This window comes from Podarcis vaucheri, assembly GCF_965113315.1.
Source record: "Podarcis vaucheri genome assembly, chromosome: 2".
In the NCBI taxonomy this organism is placed as follows: domain Eukaryota; kingdom Metazoa; phylum Chordata; class Lepidosauria; order Squamata; family Lacertidae; genus Podarcis; species Podarcis vaucheri.
The window spans coordinates 73,008,283-73,028,558 of NC_138760.1; the positions used below are offsets into that span (position 1 = coordinate 73,008,283).

Below are 20,276 nucleotides of genomic sequence, written 5' to 3' on the forward strand. Positions count from 1 at the left end.
TGTATTCTAATGCCATTTTCCCTCTACACAGACAGCACTTCAAAGCCGCTTACAACTAACAATAACGGGAAACAGGACAATATTATCAAAGGTATACATTGAAATTGCAAAAGGTCTATGCAATCCCATGTTTATTTACCTCTGATTCTGTTTAGATGGATCTCTGATTGTTGAATTTGGAGAACTTGCATCCGATCAAGCTATCTCAATCAGGTTCTGCTTGCAGTTTCTGGCTGGTCACTGTTGGTGACAGAAGGCTGGACTAGATGGATCTTTGGCCTAAGTGATGTTCTTAATGTTTCAGTTTTAGTTTTATGGCTTCAGTGTTATATATAATATAGAAAAGCAGAATTTTAAAAATTCTTTAAAATGTCATAAAAACAAGGATAAAATCTGGCATGGGTTTTGTGTCTCTGAACTGATGTGTATTACACACACACACACACACACACACACAATTAATATATGTTTCGTGTTCTGCACTGGGCTAACTCTTCCTCCATATGCAAAGTGGGGAGACAGATAAGTCCATTGCCTGGCTGGGATTGTTTTACTCTGACCTTAGTCAGTCATACTCACCTGATTTCCCCCCTTTCCTTTCCAGGTAGCACCTGACCCAAAGATTCCCACTAGCAACACTGAATGAGAATTCCACCATTGCCTAGAGCTCACTAATTCAGTTGGCAATATGGATTTCGTGATGAAGCAGGCCCTAGGGGGTAAGTCTTCCCTTCCTACTCTCAGCATCCATTCTAAGCCCCATTCCATTATGCTCTTGCTACTGGACCTCTAGCTTGAGACAGATTATTTGGGAAGGGTGAATGTGGTTTACAGGAGAGCTCACTTCTCAATGTGTTTACATATACTCAAACCAGTTTTGCCTCTGGTAAACAGGGTTTTTCAGGTCTCTGCCCAGAAGGAAATAGGACCTTTCAAGGTCCCTTCCGATTCTAGCATTCTGTCTATGATTCTGTATCTTGTGCTGATAAGCAATGCTCAACTATGGTTGCTAAGTTATGCTAAATACTTTAGGTGTGCTGAGAGTGCATGGATGACTCTAAAGGCCCCCTTTAGCCCCACAATCCTTGCTGTGTAGACACCAGAATCTGTTTGTGTACAGATTGTACTGTTTGTGTAGCGATCAATCAGAGCTTTATATAGAAGGAGCAGCAAATGTTCCCATTTTGTGCATTCCCAAATATTTACTGAGCTCTTCTTACCAAGAAACTTTGCTAAGGAGTTTTAATCTTAATAAGCAGTGCTTATTAAGATAAGGCACTTGTGGGGAGATTGGCCGGCTGAGCATGCAGGCTAAAAATCTTATTACCCACTGCTCACTTCCTCCCTGTCAAGCACAGGGAGCCATTCCCTCCTGGACAGTCAACCAGGCAGGCAGCTGTGCACAGTGTTTCTCCGCTTGCTACTCCCTTTGCTGCAACCTGTCCTCTCATTGCTTACCTCTGCTGTCAGAGCACATCAAATCTCACTCCACCTCCATTGTATTCCTTTCTGCAAAAAAAAAAAAAGAGTGTGAGAGATAGAAGGAAGAGTGGCAGGTGTCCCACCAGGGAAGGAAAACATTCTCTCAGCTCACAACCCAAATACCTGTCACCTTTCACTCACTGACTTTCTCGTTGGGCCTGTTTCCTCTGTCTTCCACCATTGCCTAGCTCATTAGACCAGGTTCTGACTCCCAGGAGGTGCAAACCAGAAACTCACTGGTAGACCAGCAAAGCTCTCTTCTCCAGTACCTCCTGACTAGAGGGAAATGCAACCAGATCCTTAAAAGGTAGAAACTGCAACAAAATATCGCAGCATGGAATGCTTCTGCTCTGGTTTCTGGCCACACTGTCCCATTCCACACACACACACACAGAGAGAGAGAGAGAGAGAGAGAGAGAGAGTTTTCCTCCACACCCAGCCCAAACCCGAACAGTACATCAGCATTCTGTGCCCACTGACATGCTCAGTCCTCACTGGGCTTAGAAATTCTTTCTAATTTCTCCCCTATCTGTTTTCTTTGTACTTCTGCAAATATTGTAGTATCTCCAAGTCTGCTGACATCCCCTTCTTGTGCATGAATTGTGCTTTGGCTGCATAAAGAGCCCTACTTAGAGTATGTTATATACATATAGATACAAATGTAGATATATATATATATATGCAGGTTTTGGTGTCTTCGGGTGTCTTCCCGTGTAAGAGTCGGGGTGTCTGTGCGACGTTTCGACGAGGTCTCACTCGTCATCTTCAGGCTGGTGCTTTCGGCTTCTTGTTACTGGAACAGAGCAGAGTCTGGTGTTTGAGTTCCTATAAATACTGTTGAGGGGTGTGGTGTATAGCCTCCAACGTTCTGGGCAAAGAGGAAGTTCCTAGATTAGTGTGCCTTTTCTTCTTTTGTTCCTTAATTACTTGAGGGATATCTTGGGTGATTTCATGAGTGATATTCAGAATATCACTGGGTGGGTCATTAAGTGTAGATTAGTTGCTAAAGCTCTCGTGTCTTGACCTCTTGAGCTTGTGAAGAGTTTTTATGAGAAGATGGCTGTGCTGCATTTAGTTGTGCTCTGGCTTGGCTTCGTGTATAGGGGCGAGCTATGGTTTTGTGCCTTGTGCCAGCCAGATCTGTGTAGGGATTGCAGGGGGGTGCAGCATCCGGAGGTGCCACTATAGTTTGGTTGCTGGATGGAGTCTGTAATATGTCTGTGGAGAGGGTCTGGGTTTGGGTCTGGTGTGGTTGATTGGTGACGGCGTTCTGTGTGCCTCTGGTTCTGGTGTCGGTTTTTGTGGGGAGGGCTAATTTCCAGATGTCTGGCAGGCGGGACGTGTCGTCACGCTTGTTCATGTTGTGAGGGTGTTTCTCTATCTCGATGGCTTCCATGATTATTCTCTTGTGGTGATGTTCCATGTTAAAGAGCAATATGGAATCTGCAAAATTAATTTCGTGTCCTGTTTCTTTCATGTGTTGGAAAAGAGAGGAAGTTTTTTCTTCTTTTTTGACGGCATTCTTGTGTTCTGCGATACGTGCATTTATTCGTCTGTTTGTTTGTCCAATGTACGTGGCTGGGCAGACTTTGCAGGGTATTTCATAGACCCCTTGGTTTTCCAGCTGGATTTTGTCTTTTGGGTTTCTGAGGATATTGGCTATTTTTTGGTTGGTGCAGAAGGCTGTTTTGATATTGTGTTTATGGAGGATTTTGCTGATTTTGTCTGTAGTGCCCTTGATATAAGGAAGGAGGGCCATGCCATTGTTTTCTTCTGTGTCTTGGTTTTTTGGGGGTGTTTCTTTTTGGATTAGCTTCGTAACACAGATCTGGCTGGCACAAGGCACAAAACCATAGCTCGCCCCTATACACGAAGCCAAGCCAGAGCACAACTAAATGCAGCACAGCCATCTTCTCAGAAAAACTCTTCACAAGCTCAAGAGGTCAAGACACGAAAGCTTTAGCAACTAATCTACACTTAATGACCCACCCAGTGATATTCTGAATATCACTCATGAAATCACCCAAGATATCCCTCAAGTAATTAAGGAACAAAAGAAGAAAAGGCACACTAATCTAGGAACTTCCTCTTTGCCCAGAACGTTGGAGGCTATACACCACACCCCTCAACAGTATTTATAGGAACTCAAACACCAGACTCTGCTCTGTTCCAGTAACAAGAAGCCGAAAGCACCAGCCTGAAGATGACGAGTGAGACCTCGTCGAAACGTCGCACAGACACCCCGACTCTTACACGGGAAGACACCCGAAGACACCAAAACCTGCATTCCTGTACCCGTGAAAATCTACGAAAGCATATATATATGTGTGTATATATGTGTGTGTATGATTATTCTGAGTGTATCTTTGGGAGCCCCATTTTTTATCCAGAGCAGCTTCACTGCAGCTCCAGGGAGTGCAGCATCACCTTTTCTGTCATTTCTGCAAATCATAAGGACTGTAAACATTTTTTAAAAAGGCAAACCTCGGCTTTTGGATCAGAGGCTTCAGGCAGCATAAGAAATAAGATGCACATTACTAACTCCACTCATAGGCCGTAAGTAGTGACAGTGTCCAGTTCATCTCCTTCTCCATCATTCTAAATGTGTGGAACTTGGTTGCGGCTCCTCAGAAGTAACAGGCACTCTGCACTTGCTCAAAGGCACTCTCACCAGTTCCGACAGTTTTACACAAAGTGGTATGAGAGCAACACCCTAGAAAAACTCTGTATCAATGCCCTTCCTGGGGTGGGCAGCTTACTTTGGCAGTTTGTCATCTCAATTATCACCCTCTCTGGAGCTTTGCTGTGCTTGAATCTTTGCTGTGATCCTTCGCTCCCTCTGAGGAACGTAGAGAGATGCCTTCTGCTGAGTTAGACCAAAGGTCCACCCAGATACAGTGGCTGACATTGGGTCTCTGGGGTTTCAGGCCGGGGGCATTCCCAGCCCTTCCTGGAGATGGTGGGCATTGAACCTGGAGACCCCCTGCATGCAAAGCAGATGCTCTGCCACTTAGCTATGGCCCTAGCCATTCTGGGTCCTGAATGACAGAGCCAGCATCAGAGGTTGGCATGGTCAAGCACTGGCACTCAGAAGGACCAATATCCACCACAGCCACTCCCATTGAAGCTTTGGGTGGCATTCCTGTTGATCCCACCAGTGCATTGGGGACCCCACTTTTTGCTGCTACCCTTTGCTATTTCCACTCAGCTCCCCCCTGGATAGATCCTCAGCTGGTGACAGCAATGCTTTGGAGTGGGAGTCAAACTGGTGCTCAGCTCTGGTGCACAGTGGCCAACGACCATCCTTGATGGCTCAAAATGCAGCACTCTTTGTTGACATCAAACACTGCATCTCAAGCAACCTAAGATATCGGGCAGCTGGCACAGATCAAGCAAGGATAAGCCCTGCTTCCTCTGCCATACATGGCTGCCACATCTAAGCCCAGGGGAAAGGAAGGGAGTAACTGGCAGTGGTGGCACCTGCTGCAGCAGCAAGAGGCAAGGAATTCCCAATGGGGACAGCAGCCATCAGCAGCCTTATGTCAATGGCCCACAAAAGACTGGCGCTGGCCCTGCTGAATGACAAACTGGATCTAGTAGAGAGCCTACCCTGACACTCCTCCAGGCACGTCCGATAACGGAACTGCTTTTATTTTTATTGTCCGTGCCTTTGCAGCCAACAGGACACAGTGCCAGCCCCATTGGTTTCCCATTTGTATTTTAAAGGAAGGTTAGGAAAAATGCCTGCCTGTTGTAGATCATGCCTTCAACTCCTGGCTACAAGTGACCAAGACACAACAACCTGCTTTTACCCAGAGCACTCAAACAGGGCCATTGCCATGTGCAGGTTCCCTCCCTTCCCCGAGCAGCTACTACTGCTTCTGGCTGTGCGAAGGGCTTAGCTGGTTTGGGCAAAGTGGAAATGAGTCACAGAAGTAAAGAAGGAGGGAGATGGAGCTCAGGAAGATGAAAGACCCTGAAGTCTCCTGGGGGCCTGGGGAGCCAAGGCTGGTTTGTAACTCTAAATTGCTGACAAACAGCAATGGGAAATGTTGCTGCCTAGCTCTTAGCTGAGCTGCTCAGCGTCACACAGCACATGCCAAGCCTCACAGCTCCATTGCACAGATGTGTGAAGGCTTGGGGAAGAGGGAGCAGCTCCACCCCATGGTGGAGAATGCTCACAGCATCTGATTCAGAAGACGTGTGCTATGGACCTGCTACTTCAGGAAGGGCTTGTAAGGAAAGCTGGAACTGGTAAATCCACAGCCAGCATCTATTCAGGAACAACTGGTTCACAAAGCTGTCCAAATGCCCTGCTTAATCTGCATCAAAAGCTTTCTGGCTCTGTCCTTAGGAGCCAAAATATAGCTGGTTCTGTCATTAAGGAGGGAGAAAGGAGGACAACCTTAGGTGGTGGATTTTCGGCACCATTTCTCAGTATGTAACTTTTTCTCACAGAGAAAAGCACTAATTTGTTAACTGAAAATTGGGACTGCCATGTGAACTGCTGCTCCACAAAATGCACCACAAGAATTGGTTGGCTAGTGTCCATGGCATAACTGGTGACAAGAGACACACTCTAGCCATGGGCATCAGGAGGAATTTTTCAGGGAGGGTGGGGGGCTGCAAATACTCCAAATAAACAAACGAAGGCTACTTTCTCACAACACAAATGAGGAAAATATTTCTTTTACATTTTGCCTCATATCACAGGTTATGCAAATGCCAGAAACGTACTTACAGAAAAGAAAAGAAACCTTTTTATTGATTTTTTTACAGTAGATGAAAGTAAAAAGGGGAAAAAAAGAGAAAAGGAAAGGAAAGGAAAAGAGGGGGGGAAAGAAACAAAAGAAAACAGAGGATAACGACAATAATTAAATAACATTAGAATGTAATTAGAGTTACAAAACTAATATATATGTAATAATATATATGTAAATATATATGTAAATATATATGTGTATATATATGTAAATATACCACAAAAGAGAAACCTGTGAATCTGGGGATCATGGTTTATTGGGAGGGAGCACTGCCCCGCCCCCGAGACACCCAAAACTTTAGCCTGTACCACTTTGTAATTTTACAGAAAGTTTATTTATTGTTTATTCAGTGCTTAGCAGCTGAATGTCCCCAGTGTGTCATTTCAGGAGGAGTGTTTATGTAGCTTTTGAAAACTGGGGATGGAGGATGGAGAGAGAGTGAGTGAGAGAGAGAGAAGGGAAACATTAAACAAGGTATCCTTCTCTGTATAGCAGCTAACAGACCCATAATATTTGGTACTCCCATTATTTTCACTCCCTCTTTCTAGTACTGGAGTGCATAGCTTCCGTTTTTAAAACTCAAAGTTGCCAATGGGTGCACATAATGGCCTTTGCCACAATCATTCCTGCAGCAAGGGTGATCCCTTCCTGTGTTCCACCTCCATAGCACTAACTTACAGTTAAGGGAGAACAAAGATCTGGGATTCATCCTCTGTCTGAGAGGACCCTTAGTACAAGTTAGTTACATTTGAGCTCCCTCTAGAGATCTGTCAAGGAAATGTGCTACCAGCTGTTCAATTAGCTAACATACAAGTCTCTGGCAGAGTGAAAGGCCTGCTCCTGACATTTTCTTTTAGAAGGCCACCTCCTTAAGATAAATGTAAACATCGGTCTTATATCCACATTCATGTTGCACCCCTAAAAAAAAAGCCCTTTAAATACTGCGTTAAAGGAATGCCCAGCTTATTTCAGCTGCCACTCAATCATCAGATTTCACATTGTCCTGAGGTAGTAGAGGCAGCAGCCAAAAATTAAACAAGAGGGAGCTATTAATTGCTGAATCTATGCTACTCTGTCTTCCCTGTTACTATCAGACATCAGCAAAGGTCTTGTCTGGGAGCTGCATAGAGCAGTTTAGAACTTGCTCCCTGCAGGCTTTGCCACCTGATTCAGACTAAATCTTGCTGTAACCCAGCATGGAGTGGGTCATTGGTCCTATAGGGCCACCATCCCCAAATAGCTAGATGTTTGACCTTCTGCTGTCAGCCAGTGAGAATCATACTGGGCATGGGGCCCTTGCTATGCTGAGGCATTTCATCTGGGATAGAGAACTGTCAAATTTCTGGCCCTAAGAGCATCCAACAGATTTTAGCTACTTTGCAAAGCAGATGGAGAGGCTGGTGGCTGCTTTGCATTGCCCAAGGAACTCCATCCATCAATCCATCCTCCCATTCCCTTCAAAAGGTGTAGTCAGAACTCCCAGGAAGAGACGGCTTATCTTTCCTTAACCCTTTTGCCTCTTCCCAGTCTTCTATTCCTGCATTTAAATTCCCGGTTTCTAAAAAGAGGGATCGAAGACAAAACAGACCATGAAATATATGGCTGAACTTGGACATGGAGCGGGGGGGTCATAGCGACAAGTGGACTGCAGCCACTGGAAAGTGCTGCACACCTTCTCTCTGATGACTAGAGGGTAGGGTGAGAATTGGGGCAAACAACATTTGTGGCTATCAAGAGTTAAAGGGATGCTTTAAAACCACAGCGTATCATGTCCTGGTCCAAGCTGGAGCCCACAGGGTTGACCTGGCCATGCACAACAAGGATCCAAGAGAGGCGGCAAGTAGGACCATGGACAGCTCACTGCAGCAGGTGATGGCAGTGATGGTAGCAAGTCAAGCCAAACCACACCACAGCTTGGACACTTTGTTTCTGCAATTGTTTGGAGCCAGCTGTCAACTTCAGGGCCAAGCTGCATGTGAGGCATACTAAGCACATCACCTGGAAGCACACCAGAGTTTTAAAAAAATAAATTAGTGAGAGGGATTTTCATCAGGACTGTAGCATGTGGGGATGGTAGGTTTAACCCTTTCCCACCCAGTCATGAACCTGATGAAAAGTATCCTCACTCCCATCCTACAACAGTCTTTGACAGGGCAATTGCTTCAGAAGCTCTGTCCTTTAACCTAGTTACCCATTCTCTGAAAGTGGGGAGGGGTCTGTGTCTCTGGCTATGGCATATCAAGAGTTAAGTTGGAAGCGATTTAGGACAAGGGTATGCTTGAGTGCTCACACTACATTGGCTCTTGAGCTGTACTTACATTGCTGGAGTGAAACAAATGCATGGTATTTACCAGAATCCCAGAACCACGCTGGTAACATTTGGATGAGCAGAAGAGGTGGATCTCGGGGGAAGTCTCTACATTAGCTGCTTTAGACACCCCAGAACTGCGGGGATTATGTAGGAGTTTCCCATATGATCTGCTATTCCCAACTGTTCTCAGCTGATCACAGGAAGCACTGTGCCTGCAGAAAAATGAGTCCAGTAGTCCTCATTGGACACCAGGGAACGAAGTCTGGATTCCCAGGTACATTCTGCCTATGATAGGCTCTCACTCCCTATCCTGAACATCATCTGAGATTGAGGGCAGTGGGTGACCTGAAATTGTTAACACCACACCCAGAGATGGCACACCCAGCTCAGTTCCTATGAACTCATGCTGACCCTGAGTATGCAATAGTTTATTTCAATTTCAGTTTTTGAGGTTTGGGTGAGTGGGGAAGAGCCCACACTGCGTGAGAGCATGGCTGTATGAGAAATAATAGCTGAAAAGGAACAAGCTGTGCTCAGGAGTCACTGTGGTTTCCTAACATCACTTGCAGGGGCCACCAAGGACATGGGTAAAATGCTGGGAGGCGAAGAGGAGAAAGACCCCGATGCCCAGAAGAAGGAAGAAGAGCGACAAGAAGCCCTGCGGCAGCAAGAGGAAGAGCGCAAGGCAAAGCATGCCCGCATGGAGGCGGAACGGGAAAAGGTCCGACAGCAAATCCGTGATAAGGTGCGTAACACACACACACTGGCTAGAAGGGAAAGGCCATGTTACATATGCATGTATGTATGCATTTATTTACAGCATTTATACCCCACCCTTTAGCCAAAAAAAAACCTCTCAGGGCAGCTTACAAACATCTACTCTTAAGACAGCCCCTGCCCTTGGGTTCATGATCTAAAAAAAGATATTACATGGGAGGGGGGAGTAAAAAGCAAGCGCAGTCACAAGTGCTTCAAGTTACAGCCTATGTCCATGACACTTCTGGTAGAAGTGGCTCACCATGTGACTCACTACCACACTAGCTTCCAGTGGATTAACATGACTAAGGGTTATTTATGCAACCCCAAGAATCTTGCCCCAGTGGCATCCTCCCCTTCCCGCTTACTGAGCCAGTCACTGGAGATGGAGAGGCAGTCTTCTGTGTGCTGCCGTCTTCTTCCTTCAGCAAAATGGCCTTTGGTCACCTCTGATCTCCAAATTTATTACCCGGATGCTTTGGGGGAAAGAGGTTCCTTACGACTGACAGCAAGTGCTCATCCAGCAGCTGAAGCACTGCCTCAACCTCTCCTACTACCCACCCACTGCCTCACTAGCTCAGTGTGCATCCATTCTTGCCTTCACAGTGTTACTGATATTTTCTAGAAAGGCTTTGGGTTTCTCCCTCCTGATCCCTATGGTGATCCCAAGACCCTGCGCCTGCCTGTTAAGCAGAGATCACTTTAGCTCAGGCACAGGCCTCAAAGACTGCCATTCCCTCCGGGACATCACACCCCTGCACACTGATGAATGATTATGCTCTCATCTGCTCTCGCTGTTTATGCTGCAGAGGAGAATCATTCATGAGTCTATGGCGTGTGGTCCCAGGGGGAAGAGCAGCCTTCAAATTCAGGAAAGAACCACTGCGGCCTGCCCTATACTCTGCATGTCTGCTTTGCCCCTTCTGTCCATCCCTCTCTTCCCACCTCCTATCAGCTGTTGCTGGGATCCCTTTTATTTGACATGTGGCAAGGGGGAGAGAAAGGGTCATTGGAGGACCATCATCTATCCTTTGATTGGTGACCAATATGTATCAGGCATATGGACTGAAGATGTCCAGGACACAAAGATGTCCAGGATACATCAACTGTGTGTCAACGGACTGATTCAGGTCATCAAAGGAGTTCTTGATGATTGGCATGTTGGAAGGACTCAACTCCTAATTTCGTCGTGAGCCCAGACCCCAAACCAGAAGGATGAGCAGAGGGATAGCTCAGTAGGTAGAGCATGAGACTCTTAATCTCAGGGTCGTAGGTTTGAGCCCCACGTTGGGAGAAAGATTCCTGCATTGCAAGGGGTTGGACTGGATAACCCTTGTGGTTCCTTCCAACTCTACAGGTCTGTGACTCATCACTGCCTGGCAAATCCTTTCCCTGTCCTCTAGGGACTAGCTCACACTGCATTTGATTACTACTATATACTGGATAGCTGGACAACTGAAAATGTGAACAGACTCCATTTAAAAGCATTGTGTGTGAGATGATAGAAATATAGGCCTGTGCTGGATCATGCTGACATACCAGTTATTATTTGATGCATTGCATGCTCACATAGGGACAGACACACATGTGTAAAGTAGACCCTAGGAGCATGTATTTGCTGCAAGACTTTAATCTCCGCGTCTGGTCTGTCTGTATGTCCACCTTCTTTTCCTGAGCTGCACAAGCAGGAAGAGCATCACTAGAAAGCTGAACTGGAAGGGAACGTAATCATCTACATTGACAGAAAGTCTGAACTTTGATTTGTGGGGAAAGGTGCGCAATGGTCCACCATAATTCTGTTTCGAACAAAAGCATTGAGAACAAAAGTCTCTTGGGGCAGATCCTCTCTCTGTGCCACTCAGAGAGAACCAGCATTGGGAGGATTAATCAGCCAGGGTGCATCCTGCATCTCACTGCTGAGAAGCTTTAAATGTTCCTGTTGAGCCCTGAGCGATTCCACTGGGAAAGCAAGTGTCAAATTTCAGCACAGACACAGTATTCCGCCAAGAGCAAATCAGCCAGGCCGAAGAAAGCAGCTAAAGAGATGTGAATGGTGGGAGGAGGATAACAGGGGCATCAAGAGGACAGAAACATTGTATGTGGGGAAATTGCTGTGAATGCAAAGCGACAGGAGGCCAGGGGGAGAGTGAAAAAATAGAGTCAGTAGGCAGAGAAGGAATTTCGTGCAAGGTTGGAGGGAAGGATGGAGGGAAAGCATTCCAGAGCCTCCTTGCTCAGTGGCAGTGTACCTCTGTATACCAGCTGTTAGGGCTAGACAACCAACAGGAATAAGTGGTTGTCTTCCAGGTGTGCCAGCTTCCGCCCAGCATTGGGGGCAGGGCAGCATGTGCGTGTGATGTCACACCCGTGGTGTGTGTGATGTCACATGGTGGGAGGAGACCCAATGGGGCCCAGTGCACCCTCCAAAAGACATGACAGGGCCTACTCCGAGCCATGGGAGGGCCCAACTGAGCCCGTCACAGCCGCAGGAGGGCTTTTCTTATCCTGACTCCCCCAGCATTCAGTTTAATTGGATTTTCCCAGGTACCAGTATAATGAGAAAAGGAGGCAAGCTTCTCTCCATCCACTTTCTCTAGAGCATGCATAACTTTATGCACCTTTCTTATGCCCTCTCCCCCCCCCCGCCCCCTTTGCACACTTTTCCTCTGAGCTAAAAGGCTCTAGACATATGATCCATGCTGCAAGATTAACATCAGTGCTGGGAGCCAGGTGGGTGGATTCTGGGCGTCTGGCAGAAAGGAACCTTTCCAAAGATGTCTCTCCCCAGTCCTTATCTCTCTCTGTCAATCACTGCCCAGTTCCTGGCTCTCACTGTCCTCACATTATTAGTGGGGGCGGTGTGGGTCTCCCTTTATCACCCACATTGTAAGTGGATGTATTAGGGGGCTGGTGCTCACTATCTGCAATCTTCAATATCCTTCTGCCGAGGCAGATAGCGCAGCAGCCGGTGCTGTCTCTGCCCAGCCCATAATATCTTGCTAGCAGGGGCAGATGGGAACAGAAGATTCCAGCCTTGTGCAAATGAACACACAGAGCAAGGCTTTTTCCGCAGCTTATTTTTCCATTTGGCACCTGGCCCTGCTCACCACAGGCAAGTGGCCCTCAGAAGGCTACCTCAAAGGAAGTGTGGCCCCGGGGCTGGAAAAGAGTTCTTCAGCTCTGCCATAACATGTTTCCAATTCCTTGCTAGTGTCTGTTGCTCTAGGTAGGAGCAGCCACTTGCATCCTTGCCTCTCCTGTTGTTGTTGTTGTTGTCATCAATTTCTATACCACTTCATATTTTAAAGGAAAAAATCTCAAAGTGGTTTGCAACACATTAACACATCACATAAAGCAACCCAGAATCAAACATTGCTGAAGAAAGTCAACTATAAAGTATAAATTCAAAGCAACAGAATTAACAGCAAACTAAAATGTTACTTTACAGGCTGGGAAAAAAACCCACATTACTAATGGAAGTCAAATATAAAATGCACAGTTAAAACAGCGTATTTGCCAAGAGGATGCTAAAGCTTGTCATTCAGCCATATCCTCATGGAGCCGAGGCAGCAACAAGAGACTGGCTTGAAATACAGCATAGGAAGCCTCACGGGGACATTTGTGGGTGCCGCAATGGACCCGTCAATGCAGCTGCATGCAGGTTCACTCAGAAGTAAGTCCCAGTGATGTCAAAGGGACTTTAACTCCCTACTGAGCGTACTCAGAAATCAGCCTGCAAAAATAAGGGCAAAATCATTCTTTTTAAAGGTATGCTTTGCACTTTGCATGGTGTAAACCCAAACTGCGTCAAACGCCTGCATGCCTGTCTCTGACTTCTTGTGGGTGTCTCCCGTGCAGTACGGCTTGAAGAAGAAGGAGGAGAAAGAGGCAGAGGAGAAGGCAGCGCTGGAGCAGCCGTGCGAGGGAAGCCTGACGCGCCCCAAGAAAGCCATCCCAGCAGGCTGCGGGGACGACGAAGACGAGGACGAGGAGAGCATCCTCGACACGGTGCTCAAGTACCTGCCGGGCCCACTGCAGGACATGTTCAAGAAGTAGCCCTGCCCCACCAGCCCCCTGCCCTGCGCTGCCCACCGTCCCTGGCACTGCCAACTCAGAGCTTGGGTTGAGGGAGGGCGGTCCCAGTGAGGCAGGGGGGGATTTTCATTTATTTTTTTACTTCATTTGATTCCTTTTTCTTTTGTTCCAAGGGAAGACCCCAAACGTGTCCTTGTGCCACGGGGCCCCTGCCGAGCCACTGCACTGCCCCACCCCACCCCTTTCCCCCCAGGAAGAAGCACACCAGGCACAGGGCATGCTCCCCCCTCGCTGCACCTCTTGCTACCCATCAGACCAAAAACCACTCTCACCTGCTCTGCTCCCTGGAGCTGCAGGCTGGGCCACTGCCGGGAGCCTGCCTCCCCCTTTCTGATCCCTGCTCCCTGCCCCGTGGCAGAGCTGGAGTTCTGTTGTGCCAAAGTGCCAGCTGGCTACATGGGGAAACGACCCCCTCTCCCCCACCCCACACAAAAAAAAACTGGGCACAGGGTGAGGAACTTGGACCAAATTCACTAATGCAACCTCATGGGGGCCCTGGGGAAGGGGCTTGGGCTCTGCCCCCCCCATGCACATTCCTGAACATCCCCCCCCCCATGTTGACTGCCAGGGAGGGACTGGGTGCCCATTTCCCTTCACACCTTGGGGCAAAGCCAGCCCTGCACATTCCATCTCTTGACTAAGAGAGCAACCAAGAGGAGCACCCCCTGCCCTCATCCTCGCACCCAAGGGCTGCTGGGTTGTTTCTCACATGCTTGGGGGAAAGGAGGAGCTTGTTTCTGGAAGGAATAAAACTCACACACCCCCAAACACTAATGCGGAGAGACTTACCTGCACCAAGAATTATGTGTGTGGGAGGCAGGGGAGAAAGCTGTCCCTGCTACGACGACTTCCATTTCAAGCACGCACATTCAGACACACCTTCCACAGCCCCACTACAGCCGGCCAAGGGCCAAGATTAAGCATCAGATCTTCCTTGCAGGATGACCTTTGGTCTTGGCTTCCAAGACCTGTTGGCTCCTCATGGGTGTGGCAGACAAGAGGTTGAGAGGTGGCACTGTCACCCTCGCTGTCTTGCCCATCTTTTTCTGATCCAGTTCATCCTTTGTCATTTGAGCTGCAGGGGTTGAACTGGGGCAGCTACAGGCTGCAGAGTATGAGGACCAGGGCCAACCCTCTTTCTGCCATTTTGCTCTACAAAGTGGAGGGTTTAGACTGAGTCTTGATTTGGGGAGCAGGGGACTGAAGTGGATCAAGGGCGCTTGCAGGCAGGGGCTTATTGTTGTGAATGGGTCGTTTAGATGTTGTAAACGGGTCAGTGGCAAGAGGTTTACCAGGGTTTTCCCCAGAAAGGGTAAATCTGGGATAAATAAAGGGGAGGAAACACAGACAGGCATTTGCCTACGTGAGGACCACCCATTCCATAATAAACACCCACTTCGGAGCACCCAAACTCAAAGAAAGGGGAATAGGGTCAGATGCACCCAGCAGCACATGGAGGATGGAATAAGAGCTCCTTTTTCCAGCCTGGGAATAGCCAGCTGCATTTGTGTTGCTGGAGAACCTGAAGGTCATCATCGTCACCTTCTTTGAAGGGAGCTGATGCAGGGACCCTGGGACAGAACTGCCAGCGTGTGTGGCTCACCCCTGGCTGGAAGAGCAGTCTCATGGAATGAGGAGCCTCAATTCATCTCTTAGGCTAGGATTGGGAGCCCATTGCTGTGGCTATCTTGGTCCCCCAGGATCCTGCTACAGGCCCCTGCAGATGCAAAAATGGTGCATAGAGCAGCACAGACACAAATCTTGCCTGCACTACTCTTGCTTCCATGACCTAAACATCTCTTTCCTCCTCATGCTGCCCCAGTTTTTCTCCTTAACTAAGAAATGCCAAGGACCCCCACCCCCATATACACACTGATTTCTGGGCGGGGGTCGAGGTACTGTATGGTCTGTGGGAGAATCTTCTGCTCTTCCACCTCTGCAGCCCCCATCCTGCCCATGGGTGTGGCGATCTCCAGATCCCCCAACCCGCAAAAGAAAAACACCCAGTGACTCTCCTTTGCTGTGCTATTGTTGCATTCACTCCCTGCCTGCTAACCCCATCCTTTCTCCAGAGCCACAAGATTAAGCAAAAAGCAGTGAGTGGGGGACAAGGAAGGGCGGTTTGGGAGTGGGGGGAGATGTGTCCCTGCTGTTGGTTGGCACCCTGCCAAACACCACCAGACCTTGGCCACTGCTGAAAACAAAGGCAAGGGCCCAGCCTTCCTTGGGGAAGTCCTGTGGTTCTCATTCTTCTGTATATTTGTTTGGGAAGGAAGGTCCCAATTGTTCCCCCACCCCAATATTCCCCGGTGCCCCTGGGGGGCTTTTGCTTTTTGGTTGGGGTTGAGTTTGAATCTGAAAGAAATCTCCCTCCATTGAGTGTCCTTCCTTCCTTCCTTCCTTCCTTCCTTCCTTCCTTCCTTCCTTCCCTAATAGTTAAAGCCATATCAGTTAGACTGCAATACTATCAACACTAAAAACTCTGCGGGCTGCGCTCTCTCATCTTGTACAAAGGAGCGTCCCTGGGGGGGGACCTCCCCCCCTTGCCCGCTTGTCTGTGTCTCCGGCCACCCACCATGTGGCCCATGCGTGTCTTTTTTGCATTGGTGTCTCTGTAACAGGGTAATTCACCCCAACGCCTGCCATCTGTCTTATTGTCTCTGCTAGTCACTCACGAGATGGTCACTGTACGGCTCCATGGAGCTCAGGACTTGGGGGTGGGGGGCAGAGGAGCTTCGGGCAGGGCGGAGTAGAGAGGGCCAGGGTGGGGGTGGCAAAGGGGAAGCAGCCCATTCAGCACCTTATTTGCTCACAAGCTGTTTTTGCCATGGCCGACCATTGTGTGTGCAGTCACCTCCTACCAGACACAGAGCATGACTGTGGTGTGCAGGGACTGGCCAGCGGAAATTCAGGATGCTCCCTGCTGGCTGCTGGCAGGTGAGCTCTGTGGCAAGGTGGCACTGCTTTGTCCTGGGCTCTCACACGTCCACTGTCTGCTGCTGGACCCTGCTGGCTGAATGCTGAAAACTGCAATAAGTCCACTTCTCACATGGGGCAAAGGGCTGATGCTGAAGCCAGCTTCCTGCCTTTGGGGTGGTGTTGCTGATGCTCTCGGTTTACTTTGTTTTTTTAATGCTACAGCCACACGTTGGTGGCCCAATCCCACACAGTGGGCTTTGACAGCCCTGGGTCCCACTGTCCACAAGGCTTGTGCTGGCCTCTGTGGACCTATTCTGGGCAAGACCTAAAGGTAAAAAAAGATAAGACTCAAGGGGTATCAGAGAGACCTGGGATGGCAGCACCCACAGCAACAGAGAATGATTAAACCTGGCTTCGCCATGTGGGAATCTCAGTGCTGCCATCGTGGGACTCTTCTCCAGTTACCTTTGCAATGCAGGAACACCAGCTATTTCCTGCTCCACCAAAGGAACATCAGAAACCACAGGAGACATGCTCATGCTTCAGCTCCTTCCCAAACACCCCACAACAAGCAGAGGCAACACTGGTTGGGAGAGGAGCCATTGTATGGGCTTTTCCTATATCATGGCCTTGGGCTTCTGATGTTGTCTTTGCGGCACTGGAAGGCACTACACTGCAGCAGTTCCCAGGCCACCACCAAGGTAGCCTGGAGGAAACCCCTTGCCTAGTGCTTCGTCATTACCACTTTTAGTAAATTGAGAAGAAGCTGCTTCTAATCTGATGGTGTGTATGCACTTCAGTGTGTGTATGCACATAAGGGGGGGGGGAGAGAGAAAAGTTGTAGCATATACACCAGTATGTTTAAGCCAGCCTCCCTCCACCATCCCATGTATAAGGCAAATAAATCTGGCCACTTCCGAGATCCCTTAACTCCCTTTTTCTCCTACATGTTTTAAGGCTCAGAATCACACATATGAGTGTCTGTTTACATTAGTGCATGCCTGACTCTGTGTGTGTGTGTGTGTGTGTGTGTGTGTGAGAGAGAGAGAGAGAGAGAGAGATGGATGGTTGGAAGGAATGCTCACTATTCATTTATGATGTGGTGCATATCTCTGTGTGCGCGTGGATGCATGAGAATGTAAGCAAAGCCAGTGGTGTACATGTGAATGTGCCAGCACTTGTCGCGAGGGCGGATGTGTGTGCGTTGGCACAAACCCAGGGGGCGTGCTGGAGTCTCCAGTGTGTCAGTGCCAACGTGCTCCAAGTGTGCAACCCATTTGTTTACAGATTGCTTCCAGAGCAGGATATCCCTCAGGGGCTCCGCATGGGCACAGAAGAACTGATCCCAGTCCCCTCCGGGACCCAGCTGAGAGCATTGCCGGAGGGGCCCTGCATCCTCCCCACCCCGCCGTGCATGCATTCCTCTTTGTCTGCTTGCCTGTCACTGCTCTGTATTGGGAGGCGGCAGGCAGCCCTACTGCCTTGTGCACTAACCTGCCGGAATGTGTAAACCATCCTGTCTTGCTTGTGCCATCTCTGCTTTCTAGGGTCATTGTGTCTACCTGGCTAGTCCTTGTCCCATCTGCACCTGAGAAGGACATTGAACACAGCGATGGGGTTAAGTGTGCTGAAGGGGTTCCCCAATGGAAAGATATGGGGCAAGCCAAGCACCCTGCGGGCCCTTCAGGTTAAAGCTGCTGGGGGACGTCCGTCTCCCGCCAGAGAGATGAACACCTTAGGCTACGGGGTGCACCACTTCTGAGCCATTGCCCTCCCACCCCGCCAGCCTTTCCATTTAACCTGGAGGAGCAAGTGGGGAGCCGGTGACACCCCTTTCCCTGCCTGGGTGGGGTGGAGGACGCAGATAGAAGGGGACAGCGAAGAGTCAAAGAGGCTCCATCCAGCCACCCTATGGTGACCATCCTGCTCTTACTAGTCTTTGAAGAAATAATAAAATAAAGAAATTTGTACATTGCCCTGTGTCAAGCGTCTCTCTGGCTGCACGTTTGGGAGGAGGGATTGCAGCAGTAGCGGCAGTTATAGAGAAGAGAATTGAGGTTGACACAGGAGCAACACTTTGTGGAAGCGTTGTGGGACTACCTCTGGTGCTCAGATTGCAAGGCAGACCCTGGAGACCCTTTTGCAGCAGCTCCCTTCCCTACAGCTTTTAGACAGCTAAAGTGGGAGCGTGTTTTGTCTAAAACTGGGAGGGAGGGTCTGGGGAATTGGATTGGATCCCTCCCTCCCCATTCCCCCATTAATTCAAGTGTTGCCCCTCTTTGCAGAGAGACTAGCTACAGAAAAGGAGTAAGAATTTTGATAGGATGAAACACTTTGCTAAGTTTGCTGTAGGCCCGGGCTAGAAAGCCAGTTCCTGCCCCCCTACACACACACACACACACACACGATGTTGCTAGACTACAAGTCCCATCATTCCTAACCATTGGGCGGGCATGCTGGCTGAGGGTTATGGAACTGGAGACTCCCACAACTGGAGACTCACACACTCCGGAGAGCTGCAGATTAGCCACCTCTGCTGGGGGTTCAAATAAGGGTCCCTGCAGAAAAATAATTCATGTGCAGGGTTCACAATTACCTCCCTTCCCCCTGCACACACCTCCAGAACACTGCAAAGTGGAAGATGAGAGGGGCTGGTTATTTCTGGCAAACAAAAATGCTTGCTCTGACAGAATGCTCTCCCAGGTTTTGGGAAAGTATACTTAACATGCTTCCCCCCACTCCAGCCTCTGCTCATTCATTAGGACAGAGATAACCCACTTCTGGAGTCGTGAGGAACCTGTTTGACCTAAAACTGTTCAAGAGATGGTTAATTAAAAGTGTTGATACAGTGGTACCTCGGGTTAAGTACTTCATTTGTTCCAGAGGTCTGTACTTAACCTGAAACTGTTCTTAACCTGAAGCACCACTTTAGCTAATGGGGCCTCCTGCTGCCGCCACGCCGCCGGAGCCTGATTTCTGTTCTTATCCTGAAGCAAAGTTCTTAACCTGAAGCACTATTTCTGGGTTAGCGGAGTGTGTAACCTGAAGTGTATGTAACCTGAAGCGTATGTAACCCGAGGTACCACTGTACTTCCTTCCTTATATTAATCTCAGTGCTGAAGAACTACTGCATACTCTCTTAAATCTCTCCTTCAGGCCCCAAGGAAAGATGGAGGCAGGGGAGGAGTTTTAGTCATTGCTGGTGCCAGCTTCCTTCAACAAATGTGACAGTGATTCACAGCCTCCTCTCTTGTTCTCTTCCCCTAGGAAGGGGCAGAGCTAGAGAGAATAATCTCACAGGACTACCAGGTGCTAGCTAGCTAGCCCAACGTTATTTCTGTTCATTGATCGCACGTCAGGTGGGAGTGGCAGTCATGCTCTTATTTTAAATACTATGACCTGCCCCCAGCACTTGGATCAGAATGACAATGCACTCTCTGTACTAGTAAGCAAAGAGTTTTTAAAGCCAGCATTACTGGCAACTGCAGGATATTTGTGCCAGACAGAGAGAGCTAGGAACAAGCTGCTCTCGTTCTTTGGGCCAGATCCCTGCTGGGCACTACAGTGCTTGCCATATGGTAATGACTGGCAGTAAGTGCAACCCTTCTTCGGGAAGGAGCCAACACCCGGGGAGCTCAGGAGCTGCCTGGCTTGGATACAGGCTTGCTGTTTGCTGCCGGGTGACCTTGGGCAAGTTGCTGCCTCCCTACAAACTTCACTTCTCCGTCTGAAAAGCAGGGTAAAAGTTATCACAGCCACCAGCGAGTATACACAGTAAGGCTAAGATGACTTGGGGTCTTGTGAGGTCGGTTTACAGTTGATCATTCGGTGCATGCAGTAACATAAAGCAAGCTCAGAAGATGAAGGCCTACCAAATGTAAGTGCTGCTGCAATCCTTCATGGTTGTGTTCACTCTTATCAGGACATGGTCCCAGATATATGTATCTATC

General features: G+C 48.6%; 1 protein-coding gene and 1 long non-coding RNA gene across 5 annotated transcripts in view; both read left to right on the forward strand.

Annotated features, from left to right (window-relative positions):
• CPLX2 (complexin 2) overlaps window positions 1–18,301 on the forward strand; it is a 121,705-nt gene extending 103,404 nt beyond the window's left edge. For all 4 annotated transcript variants that reach the window (XM_082213601.1, XM_082213600.1, XM_082213602.1 and 1 more), the window contains 3 exons: window positions 605–719; window positions 9,126–9,301; window positions 13,171–18,301. In XM_082213601.1, coding sequence (XP_082069727.1) covers window positions 689–719; window positions 9,126–9,301; window positions 13,171–13,368 — 405 coding nt within the window. In that variant the 5' untranslated portion in view covers window positions 605–688 and the 3' untranslated portion in view covers window positions 13,369–18,301. The remainder of the gene's footprint in view (window positions 1–604; window positions 720–9,125; window positions 9,302–13,170) is intronic.
• Window positions 1–20,276, forward strand: part of LOC309527102 — a 346,237-nt gene that overhangs the window by 311,787 nt on the left and 14,174 nt on the right. The gene's annotated exons all lie outside the window — the stretch shown is intronic.